General features: G+C 36.6%; 1 protein-coding gene across 3 annotated transcripts; it reads left to right on the top strand.

Annotated features, from left to right (window-relative positions):
* The first annotated feature begins 1,701 nt into the window (after nt 1–1,701).
* SH3BGRL2 (SH3 domain-binding glutamic acid-rich-like protein 2) lies at nt 1,702–5,078 on the top strand. 3 transcript variants are annotated; one of them, XM_051211389.1, is made up of 6 exons: nt 1,702–1,880; nt 1,916–2,095; nt 2,127–2,201; nt 2,239–2,277; nt 2,394–2,429; nt 2,466–5,078. In XM_051211389.1, the coding sequence occupies exons 1-6, from the start codon at nt 1,836–1,838 to the stop codon at nt 3,105–3,107; spliced, it is 1,017 nt and encodes a 338-aa protein (XP_051071444.1). In that variant the 5' UTR covers nt 1,702–1,835; the 3' UTR covers nt 3,108–5,078. The 3 variants fall into 3 exon arrangements, with proteins under 3 accessions (XP_051071444.1, XP_051071446.1, XP_051071445.1); XM_051211391.1 differs by having other exon boundaries at nt 1,796–1,880; nt 1,916–2,201; nt 2,466–3,185; XM_051211390.1 differs by having other exon boundaries at nt 1,796–1,880; nt 1,916–2,201; nt 2,239–2,429; nt 2,466–3,185.
* Nucleotides 5,079–12,531: the final 7,453 nt, after the last annotated feature.

The raw sequence follows: 12,531 nt of genomic DNA, 5'->3' as shown, positions 1-12,531 counted from the left end.
TGTCGAATACTTACAGAGCTATTTATTTACCGCTACACGCCAACATTTTGCGGCAGGTGCACTAATCTTCAGTGACACGAAGACGATTGAAACTGAGCAACTAGTGTAACCTTAATAAGCATTTCTTCAGATACCGAAATATTATAAAAAGGGAATATTCGAGAGTATTTATTTGGATAGGTTTGAAGTAGCTTAAGATTAGACACTTCTCCTGGCCCGAACATGGTCCATTCCGCCATACTGAGGGAAGCAGCCTCAATCCTGGCAACGCCGCTTAGCGTTATGTTCTCACACTCGCTAAGCCGAGGCAAACTACCGGAAAATTGGAGGCTGGCTCACATCGCACCAATTTTCAAAGGAGGTCGACGCAGTGAACCTTCAGGTTACCGACCGGTGGCTCTTCTCTCAATACCTTCAAAAATCATGGAGTCCCTGATATGCGATGGTATAAATGGCTATTTACTGTCTTTAAATTTCTTCTCACCCCAACATGTTTTCAGAAAGGGTTACTCTTGTATAACCAACCTGCTGACTGCGGTGGACAGATGGACAAGCATCCTTGATCACAAGAGGAAGGTTGATATCATCTACCTAGATTTCTAAAAAGCTTTTGATAAGGTTAACCATACATGTCTTATCAACAAGCCCAAATGATTGGGTACCAGATCACCTCTAATCGATTGGCTCACTTCATACCTGAAACATCGACACTTTAAGGTCAGGGTTAATTTCACTTTATCTCAGGGTATGGAATGTCCTAGTTGGGTCCCCTGGGGCTCAGTACTAGGGCCTCTTCTCTTCTTGATCTACATAAATGATCTTCCTCAACAGGTAACGTCAGACTTATTACTTTTTGCCGACGACGTTAAACTTTGGAGAGTGATACTCAACCAAAACGATATACAGGTACTTCAGGAGGATCTGACTCGACTTCAAAGTTGGGCGGACGATAACACTTCAAAGTGTAAAGTAGTCCATCTGCGACATGTCGCAGACTACAGTTATAACTTAGGTAACTCCTCTCTAGTAGCATCCCAAGTCGAAAAAGTTTTAGGAGTCCTGGTGCTCTACGATTTGAAGTCTTACACTAACTGTGACAAAAATGCCTTGCGAGCAAGCCTTGCACTGGTAACACTGAAGCGCATTTTTGGCCAGTTTGACGGAAGAACTTTCCATATAATCTTCAATAGTTTTATTCTTCCCCATTTAGAGTACGGAAACATAGTACTCCCCCTCACTCCAAAAGGATAAGGACACCCTGGAGCGTACCCAACGGCGAGCCACGAAATCAGTTCGAGGACTCAAATTTAAACCTTACGAAGAACGCCTCCATTCACTAGACCTTTACCCATTACAGTATAGACGTCTTAGATGTGACCTTCTGATGGCTTATAGTATCCTTAGCACTTCTGGACATCCTCTCAAACCCCTACTTAAGCTTAGTTCCAACACTAACCTAAGAGGTAACACCCAAAAACTGGAGACACAACATAGCATAACGGACTGTAGACACAACTTCTACTCCTTAAGAGTTGTCAAATTCCGGAATTCGCTGCCGGCCGAGCTAGTCCAAGCGACTTCCCAGGAGTCCTTTAAGAGGCAACTTGATCTATTCTTAAGGACTGAGGATAGTATCACACTATGATTTACTAATTTCTTTTCCTCGTTTATTGTTAACATACCTAGGTTCCTGCCTGGAGGATTTGGTGATCCCCTGCTACTAGACACAGAAGCCTGTTAAGAGAAAGCTTCTATTCCGTCCACAACCATTTGAACCATTTGAGCTTATTAATAGGACATTGGATCAGCGGAAAATTCTGTTTTGCGTTACTTCAATGGTTCTAAAGGTTTATATCAGCACTCTTTCTGGAAACCTTAAGGTTGGAATCGTTACTTTTAACTAGCTATGATGCAGGTCAAAAAAGAACAGGCACTCATTCTGTCACTGCTTAGTGCCAAAAAGGTTGACTTTAAGGAAGTTGACCTCTCTGACGTTTCCAACGAACCTGAGAAATGTTCATTATTTGAGGAGCTGAAGAAAAAAGATAAACCTTTGGTTCCACCACATATTTTCCTTGATGAGGAATATCTTGGAGTTAGTATTTTGCTTACTTTCATCTTTCAAGGGCTATGAGGAATTTTACGAGGCCTTGGAAATGGAAGAACTGGAATCTTTTTTAAAATTACCTGGAGAAAAACCTGTAAGATCTTCAATTATCTATTACCATTTACCTTCAGAAGCCGTTCTCAGCATTGATGGGTAGCAGCGCCAGTGAGGTACCGGTTGCGCCTTAGGTCTTCTCGCATGATTGTTTTGCCTTATTTTGCATGTGCTGCATGAATTAAACCTGTTGAAAATGTACTCAGACTCAATTTGTGACGTTCATTTCCAGGCCGAGAGTGAGGAGGAGGACGAAGAGAAGGATAAGGTAGTGTGTTTAATAGTAATCAGTTGACTTTACTAGGAGTCTTCGGGCAATGAAGATAAGTCTGATATTTCTAACGAAAAAGAAAAGAGTGAAGCTGATGAAGAAGAGAAGAACGAAGATCAAAAAGAGAAAGAAAAGCTTTCAGATGAAAGTCTTGAGGAGAAAGTTGGTGCAAATGGGGACAGTTCCACAGAACACCAGAGAAAAACTTCTGAAGATGAAGATTCAGGGAATGAGGAAGAAGAAAAAATAAGCCCCTCGTCAGTCAAGGATGTTGAGGGCAAAGCAAAGCCTTCGAAGGACTCTGATGAAAGTTCGGAAGACTCGTCTGGAGAATCCGAAGCCAAAAAATCCAAGACAGAGTCGGATAGTGATTCATCAAAACATTCAGTTTCTAGTGCTCGAAAGGATTCTGAAAGCTCATCATCTGGAGAATCAGAGGCCAAGAAGTCGAAGACAGACTCGAACGGCAGTTCACCAAAGCCCTCTCCACCAGATTCTCGAAAAACATCTGTTGGTTCTAAAGCCAAGAATTCAGAAGTGAAATCTGACAGTGACTCATCATCAAGTCACTCAGAGCAGCCTGCAGAAAAGTCTATGGAGATTAGAAAGGAGAACACAACGGAGTCGGAAGACTCAAGCGCAAATGAGTCTGAATCATCTTCGGACTCTGAATGAACTTCAATGAAATTATTCTTGTGATCCATTCAATAGTTTATCGCTAACTGATATATTTAATATAATGCTATGTAATCATTCTTATCGCATATCAAAGTCACTTAGGATTTAATTACGAGAATTTATTTTACAAACATGTCGGGATAGTCCATTCCTCACGATTTATCCTGGACGTTATTTGGTCCAAACGACTTGGTTTGACAAGCTAATATGGAAAGGGACCACGTAATAATTATGAACCACAGCTATGTCGGAAAGTCTGATGTCACTGTTTTGTTTAACACATCCATTCGATAGAAGATGAGTAAAAAACTACTGTTCTCACCTGGTATAATGATGTATCACATTAACTATTTCATGTTAGGATTCTGATCAACAAATGTTCCTTCGAATTCAACGAACAGAACGAGTAGGTAAAACTGTAATAAAGACCAACTTAATTTGCTGAAATGTCTTGAACTGTAATGGGGAACGAATACGTTGATACTTCGAATTTTAGAAACATGACACTACTTTAGACAGAAGTCACTATAAGCTGATGCTATATGATTTTCATCTCTGAATGTTTTAGTAATCACAGTGAACTGGTATTCACGTCAAGCATTCCAGGGCACTAACTGTCTTATTGTCAAGAGTTTCGGTATAAAGGGTAGCTATTTAAAATCTCACGGTATATTCATTTACTCGTAATCTACATATATAATTTAACTATCATTACTGTATTTTGTCAAGATAAGATAGTTCCGATAAGTATGGCGAACAATTATCATGTGAAGACTAGAACGAAACGACCGAATTATATGTAAGGGCCCCTTTTTGGTGTTCTAATTGTCGGATGCTCACTTACACGGAAAGTAATATTTTGATATGTTGAGTTTTGAAGTTCAGTATTTTCAGGGGACAATTTATTACCGTAATCTTTTTTAATTAAATTATTTCGTCATTTAGTACCACCTGAATTTACCGCACTGAAGTATGCTTATCGACCTTGGAAACCGCATTATTCTTCCCGCAATCCGTCCATAGGTAATTCTAAATTTCAGAATATATGTATTATCTCCGATATTGAGGTTTGTAGGATGATTCAGAACCCATCTATTCTTTATCTTTCCTTAGATTTTTGGCTTGAGTACCATCTCATACTTCCAATTCATTCCTTCACAGGCCATATTTTCCAATGGTTAGTCTCTTTCTATGATTAGTGTTTTAAACATTTCAACCCCTTTCTCTTCTTTTCAACTTCACCTAACTTCTGATTTGGAGTATCATCTTGTCCTGATGCCCATATCTAGATCCTACTTTGGTTGGAATGTTTGAAATACCAGAAAACTGTAGTGTCCCACTGTAAAAACCATTAGAAGTCTAAATTCAGCCGTATGGTCTTCTAGACTAACCATTGCTGCATGTATTTTTAATAACTTACTTATAGGCCTTCTACTTCACTGTATGATGAGTACAACAATTCTGGCAGAAAATCTTCCGGCTGATGCAAGTTATCTAGACTAATGTCAACATAAATATAGATGAAAGCAGACCACAATGAAGGGATGTTTCCATAGGACTAACAATATAACGTTTACGTATTACAACGTGAAACTCAGGCTCATCATTTCTCTTCGGTAAAATCATGAACACTCGACTTATTAATCGATCATCACTTATAAACTAATGACTTGTCAGATAGAGCGAAGGGTACTTACTGCCATAGGAGTCTGTAATTAGGACAAGATGACTCTGCTGGTAACTGCATATGAATCAAGCGGCTGCGCATATATTGACTACTTGGATGTATATTTGTGTGCCCAAATGCCCTGGTACGGCCGAGAGTGGGGAGAGTCCACTCTCCCTCTTGAAATGCTCTTACATGGCCATGCGTATATAGCCTCTGCCAGAGAAGTCCTACTCACTGCCTTCTCGTGGTGGGGGTGTTGTTTACGAAAATGAGAGGACGAAAAGTGAATGTCCGGCGCTTTAACCGGATCCCAAACCAATGGTGCACATGGGCACCAGTATCCTGCGGGAACAGATGGTGTATGAACAGATTTTTGGTCACCGGCTACCATGGGACTGTATCTCCTCACGATGCTCCACTGCCTGGTGGGTCAGACTTTCAGGTCGAAGGCTCGGGGAATGATCCCCTAAGAAAACCACCTGCCTCGGTTTGGGTACCCGGGCGGTATCACAGCCCTCACACATATCGAATGAGATTTGTGTGGTGCATATGCATTTGATGCCTCTTTGTACCAATATCTATGTGTTGAAATAAATGATGAGTCACAATTGGTTGATCACCGGGTGGTGATTAATGTCATGCTTGTCTAGTACTTATTAGTGCAGATCGAATGCTATCGATCATGTTGCAATGTTGCCACCAGTCTAGGTGACTCGACACTGTGGGCACTATATATTGAGATTTAGATGGTGGTTGGAGGTAGTCAACAGGAAACCCTGGACCCGGGTTTCGTGCTACTTGGCACTCGTCAGCAAGGTGTACCTGTAATCTAGAGGGAACTGGTGCTCCCTGGCGGATTTGAACTCGTGTCACCTAGCTTCACAGTCAGAGACGTTACCACTGAGCTATCCGAGCCGCGACTGACCTCCTGTAGGACTGAGATGTAATCACAATTGATTGATCACTGGATGGCGATCAATGTCATGCGTGTATAGTCCTTATTAGTGCAGACCGAATTCTATCGATCATGTTGCTGACGAGTGCCAAGTAGCACGAAACCCGGGTCCAGGGTTTCCTGTTGACTACCTCCAACCCCATCTAATCTCAATATATAGTGCCCGCAGTGTCGAGTCACCTAGATTGGTGGCCACATTGCAACATGATCGATAGAATTCGGTCTGCACTAATAAGGACTAGACACGCATGACATTGATCACCATCCAGTGATCAATCAGTTGTGATGTCGGTTGTATGTATACTCGTACAAGGTTTAAGTCTTAGAGTTATTATTAGTGTTTTCCATGAAAAATGAGCAAATGTGAGTAGTATTATTGGTGCTTATTAGGTCAACAGTTATAAAACTTGCATTTAAAGATTTCACTGGCTTTTGTTTACTAATAGGCTCCCCATTTATTCGATAAATATGACAAGATGTAGTAGCATCTGTAGCTTAAATTGTGACAATTTCGCGATTGTCTTAGGGAAATATTTTAAGCGAGGGTAGGTCTAATACAACTCCATACATCATCAAAACGGTATCATGGTGATGGAGACCAACGTCGGTAACAGAGTTAATAAAACCGTGGCTTTGTTGTAATTAAGCATTTAATGCCTACCACTAGTTAAATTTAAAGGCATCCAGCTAGGAATCAGTGTTGTACACTGCATTGGTGTGATAGGTTACAGTTACTTGCTGCACACTCTCTACCTAATTACATTTTGAGATCAATCCAATCGACTTGCCTTTCCAAACAAATTTGTGTTAAATATTTACCCTAATGGTCTGGTTGTTTACAGGTAAACGACCTAATGACACAGCGTTTCAGAGATCCCATTTCTACTTCTTGAAGAACAACTAAACAGTTACTTAGCAGGAAGTTTTGGAGACTAGTTTTTGTCGTCCAATCCCTAGGTAGTTATAGGCGGCAAAAATATAGACTTAGATGTGGTGACAATATTTTTCCAGCCGAAAAAGTTGCCGAGAGCGAGATGGCTTGTTGCTTAGGTGAAATGTGCAAGCAGCACGAGAAGTAGTAAATAGCATAAGTTCTTAATGTTTGCCTTTAGCTAGTTCTCTTCAGTAAATTAACGAGGTTTGCTAACAGGTGTTGAATGTCAATAGGACTACCACCTATTTATTCTGGGGGTTTATGTAGATTAAAATTTAACGTACACCAATTTATTTCAAAAACAAGTTGATATCAGTACATAACAAACTTTGCGTACTATGTGTCTAAGTAAAATCAAAGAATGCTATTTGTCAGTATCCTCGATCGATTTTTGAAATGATTTTAACCTTATTTTCGCTTTTTGTTTGCTCGATTCAATGTTCATTTTGATAAAATATAAATATAATCAATAAAGCTTTAACCAATGAGGAAGTAGGTTATTTTGTACTAAATAAGTAGTTACAGAAAAAACCTAAAAATACCTGATTTGACTGTTAAACTTGCTGTTTTCAGTCGTCAACAATTAACTCGTGGATTGGAATTTCTGAGTCATTGTCAGACTAACATCCACCCGGTGCGAAAAATTATTTTTCTGAAGCAAGTTATTTCTCCATGATCTGTGAATGATGTAACAATATCTCATATAAATAAAAAGTCCACATGAGGTATATTAACACTAGGACCATTGTCCAGCAACCAAATTGCTGATGTAAGTTCACCTCGCTCTACGATAAGAGGATACTTAAAATAGTTGTACAACCATTTTCTCTGAGTTAATACAAGATTCAGTAATGAATAAGATCGAAATTAATATGAATTTCGTTGACAAAGTACTCTATTATAGCTTGATACGGACGTACAAAACGTCAGTCAAAAAGTTTTTCGACGTAACTTCAACCAAAGAGATCCAAGATTTACAAAAGGAGTACAACATATTACTACCCATCAGTCACCCTATTTTGCAGAAAGCTCAAGGGTGTGTAGCGTGGTGTCGAGTTGAGGTTAACTATGAACACACTACAAGTGCTTCATCTGAATCTTATATGTATCATGTCTGCAACATAAAATGATTTTCAGTAATAATACATTATTTAGAATAAAGATATTTTTGGTAAACAGTTTTGTGTACTAATTATCAACGAAACCTCTGGATACATGAGAAGAGCATTATCTACGCAGTTGTATAACATGAGACAGGCTTCAATTTGTAAACAACATCTATTTAATAAGTTGCTAACATGCAATTAGGTTAAATATACTAAGATGAAAACACCATGTGCCTGAGAAATCAAGTAACTGACGTTGGAAAACTCCAATTCAGTCATTTCAATTTTTTGAATAACTGGGACATGTGATTGATGAAATAAATACTCATAAGATAATATTAATATTGTTGGAGAAAAACTGTATATACTAGTATGAAATTCGTAATTGTTTTTGTTCACATTTATTTGCTGCATCACAGAAAACAATGGTACACTAGTTGGATATGTTATCCTGTTCGCCTCATGTTTTTACGCAAACTGTGCGTATATGTTACTTATTTTAAATGATCTAAAGAAAAACAGTCATTTCAGATTGCTGCGTGCTTGCCTAAATTTTAGTCACTAAAAACTAGATACAGACTTTGGTGTACGCTTGATGAAAGACGAAAAATTTAAAATTGGAAAGTTATAAAACGTAGGTTTGTGTGTATAAAGTGAGATCTAACTCACCTACAAAAGTATAAAATACAGTGAAGAGATATGCTGTTAATGCATATAAAAAGCTGTAATAAACGCTAATCGCCAGAAAATAGTTCATAGTCTGAAGACATATATTTTCAACAAATTAGTTTATTGCCTATAAGAACTTTCTTAACATGTTTCTGGTAAGAACAAAAAAACACCAGGTATTGTTTCTGTTTGGTATAGTGGGTCCTAGTTCTTACCGTGTTATCTTAAATCTGTAACTTTACTGAACAATCTAAAATCATTATTTACATAGGTTTCATTTAAGTAGATTGTCTTGTTACCAAACCTAATGTGATGGATTTATGTTAACTTCCAAACTGGAAGTTGAAATCGTAACAAACCATTTACGACAAAGGCTGGTTACAGAAATGCATGAGCACCTAGTGTTCTGTTTAAGCTTTGTAAAGTTCAGAGTCAGAATACATCAATATTTAATTGGACTAACGACTCATCAGTGTTCAGATTTGTAATGCCAGACCACGATTTTGAAATTTTCACCTATTTAGGTTTATACAGCCAGGTAGTAACCTTGTTTCGGGTATGACAAGCGCTGCTCTCTAACCAGTACACCGGAGAATATATCCAGTTCTGAAAATGTACACATAAACAGGTACTCATAATTTCTAATTCTTACCGTTCGAACCTGTTGCGCAAAAATATCCAAATGATCGTTCCTCCGTACGCGTGTTCATCGTAAGCAAAAGTAAAAGAACAATGTTTTATATGAAAAAGTAAAAATTATTTAAGGCTAAACAATCGAGGACTTCCCATTGTTGAAATAAAATAATATTGCCCTGAGGCTAATCAATTTTAAATTTGATATTACTGAGAGTGCTTCAGTATGTTTCTGTACTATACTGAGTAAACAAAATGTATGCAATTAGTTGTATACTTAGCCAACTTTAATAACTATTTTTTAAACCCATTAATATATAATTAAACAATGTATCATCTGTAATTAATTTCCATTTAACTCCAATTTTAATAACGTTAAGTAGTATCCATTTTATTTATACCACTGTGATGATTGGAGGCACAAAGAGGGAATACTGACCAGTTAGTAGAGACTTCAATTTTTTCCTCGTCTTAAAAATTCATAATACTGACTAAACTTTTATGAAATCATTAATTTTATTCAACGGAACGAAAATAAAACTTGAACAGTAAAAATAATGTATTTGTAAAGCTTCAATAAGTAGAAATTTAGATTTATGACGTTTCGTGACTTGGTGCAAGACACTTCTTCCTTGTGTGACAATGCTTTTTTGTAGCTGTTTGGTATATATAGACTTCCTTATAAATTCGAAATAAATGTCAGATTAGCAAATATTGACAGAAATAGGTTCACTAAAATTTTCGGAAAATATCAGTGTAAAATTGAAATCAGAAGTCAGATGAAACTGCCAGTTGTTTGTTCATTACGCTTTATAAATAAATAAATGAAATGCTTTTAACAAGTAAGATACTGGGAAAAAAAGTGGTGCTGAGTTTTATGGGCTGCATAATTTAACATATTGAGGCTTTACCAGCTCTCTTTTCAAGTTTCTGCTGATGATTTCTAGTGAGACAATGAAGGCTTCACTCCAAAGTCACTCAGATAATAAAAGTCCAACATGATCGAAACTCTCTACCACCGTTTAAAAAATCCGGAATGTGATTTCGAATTATTGAAAGTATAATCCTACTTATCATACATCATTCATATTTTCTGTCTTGATCGTATAAGTGACTCACCAGATATGCTTATAGTTTGCTAGTTCATTTAAAACGTATTTGTATTCTTTCAGCATATACAGGCAATTAGTAAAAAGTGTTTTAAACCCCTTTATTTCTTTTCAATTCTAATTATTTGAGAACACATAAAGGATATTAGTATATCTAGTAAATGATGTCAATGTTATGGGTATTCAATTTTCATTGAGTTGTAAAATGAGAAAATGAAGTTCAAGTATTCACACAGATTATCTACCTTTCACTGTCTCTCGAAGTACTTCAATTAACAGTAGACAATCTCGGAATTCAAGAATCCAACAGTAAATATGATACCTGCTTAAAGAGATACAACCAAATTCTATTTCGTGATTTTCTTATCATCTGTTCTAAGAATAATTTAGAGCTTAGTGTATCTATCACTTTGAAGTAGTTTAATTGCACTGTTGAAGTTTATAAAAAAAATGAAAAGAATGATTTACGAGATGAGTTCAGAATTTCTAAGTCTCTTTTGTTTGCCCAGTATCTCCATCACTGACCAATTTAAAAACTAATAGCAATGAAAATGAGCAAATTGGAAGTCTTAGAAGGTTGGTCACGTAAATCTTTTATGGAGTATCTTTTACGTCATGTTTCTGTGATGTTTACTTCATTTCAATTAGTCACTGTAAGTTGAAGCATTTTTGTTTTTGTACGCAAATGTTTATATGTTCTGCAATAATTTACTGGAATGTTTTTTCTATATTAAACTGAAATTTTATGGTGACTGTTGTTTTCCAAAATTAGTACGTTTTTAAGGTATTTATTGAAGTTAGCGAATAAATGTAGAAGAACCTCCGTGAATTCTGATTCCCATTTCACAAATGTTATAAACTAATATTCATCCTACGCTATCTTTAAAATAGATGACTTCATTCATAATACAATCATCTAAAATCCATACACCTCAGTCCTACAGGAGGTCAGTCGCGGCCCGGATAGCCCAGTGATAACATCTCTGACTTTAAAGCTAGGTGGCACGGGATCGAATCCGTCGGGAAACATCAGTTCCCTCAAGATTACAGGTACACCTTGTTGACGAGTGCCAAGTAGCAAGAAACCCCGGTCCAGAGTTTACTGTTGACTAACTCTAACCACCATCTTATCTCAACATTGTGCACGCAATGTCGAGTAACCTAGACTAAAAGCCACGTTGAAACTTGGTTGATAGCATTCGATCTTCACTAAGAAGAACCCGACACATATGACATTGATCTCCACTCAGTGATCAATCAGTTGTGAAATTCCATAAAGTATATTTTCGGTGCACTACTTTTGTACGATAGTTATGATTTTCGTCTAACTAAAAAACAGGCAATCTGAGTAAGTTAATAAAAATAGGATTCTATACAGTTATGTATTTTCTTTCATTGATAATTTGCACAATTAAATATAAGAAATAATCACTTTGTAAACACAAACTGTTCACCAGATGTCACGGTGGCTTCTCTTTCGTAGATATAACTTTTAAATGCAAATACGGTCAAATTTGAATCATATATGAAGGGATGGAGATAAATACTTTAAAGTGAATTGGCACATATCTGATCTATTTGAACTTAACTTGATCAAAGTTGGTGTGTTTAAGTTTAAATGAAATTCATATATATATATATATATGTTAAACTACGTAATTTAGAGGAAATATTGGCTTTCTAAAGCAATTCTTCATAGTTTAAAATATCCTTAATGTATCGGTTTTTCCGTCATTGATTACCAAACGTTGAAAACAAAGTGAAATGTTATAAAGTGTCTACACGTCCAAATGTAACTCCTTTAACGGAACGAGAAAAATTTTTTAAAAGTAAGATCAAAGCACATTAAAATGGATGATTTAAGAATCACATTTATTCTTGATTTCCCTCATAGTCAATAACACGACAATGTTAGCGTGAAACAGTCTAAAATGAGTCTCTCCGAGTTCGCTGAACACCTAAATATATACATTTAATCTTTTATACCTATTTTCATTTGTTCATATTTTACAGCAATTTTTGAATAATATCTATTTGAAATGAAATATTGGGATATTTGTTTTAACTGTAAAGATAAGCATGAATGTTCAGAATACATTCTTAAATACATAATAAATAGACAATTCTCAGTTTCTAGTGATCGAGGACTATCAATGTTTGATGCTTTTTTGTTTTAACATGTGACATTTAGAAAATTAGGTCTTTTTGTAACTAACAATATAGCTCCAGGATATCTTCCAACTTCGGACCAGAAATTTACAGAGTAGAACTTTACTCTAAAACCAGTAAGAAGTATTTCTTGATTTTGAGTATGTTTTTGTGATAGTGGGAATCATGAACATAAGC

Source organism: Schistosoma haematobium, chromosome ZW, assembly GCF_000699445.3.
Source record: "Schistosoma haematobium chromosome ZW, whole genome shotgun sequence".
NCBI lineage: Eukaryota > Metazoa > Platyhelminthes > Trematoda > Strigeidida > Schistosomatidae > Schistosoma > Schistosoma haematobium.
Note: the sequence above shows the minus strand (reverse complement) of the source record. Positions and strands in the feature narration are given on the sequence as shown.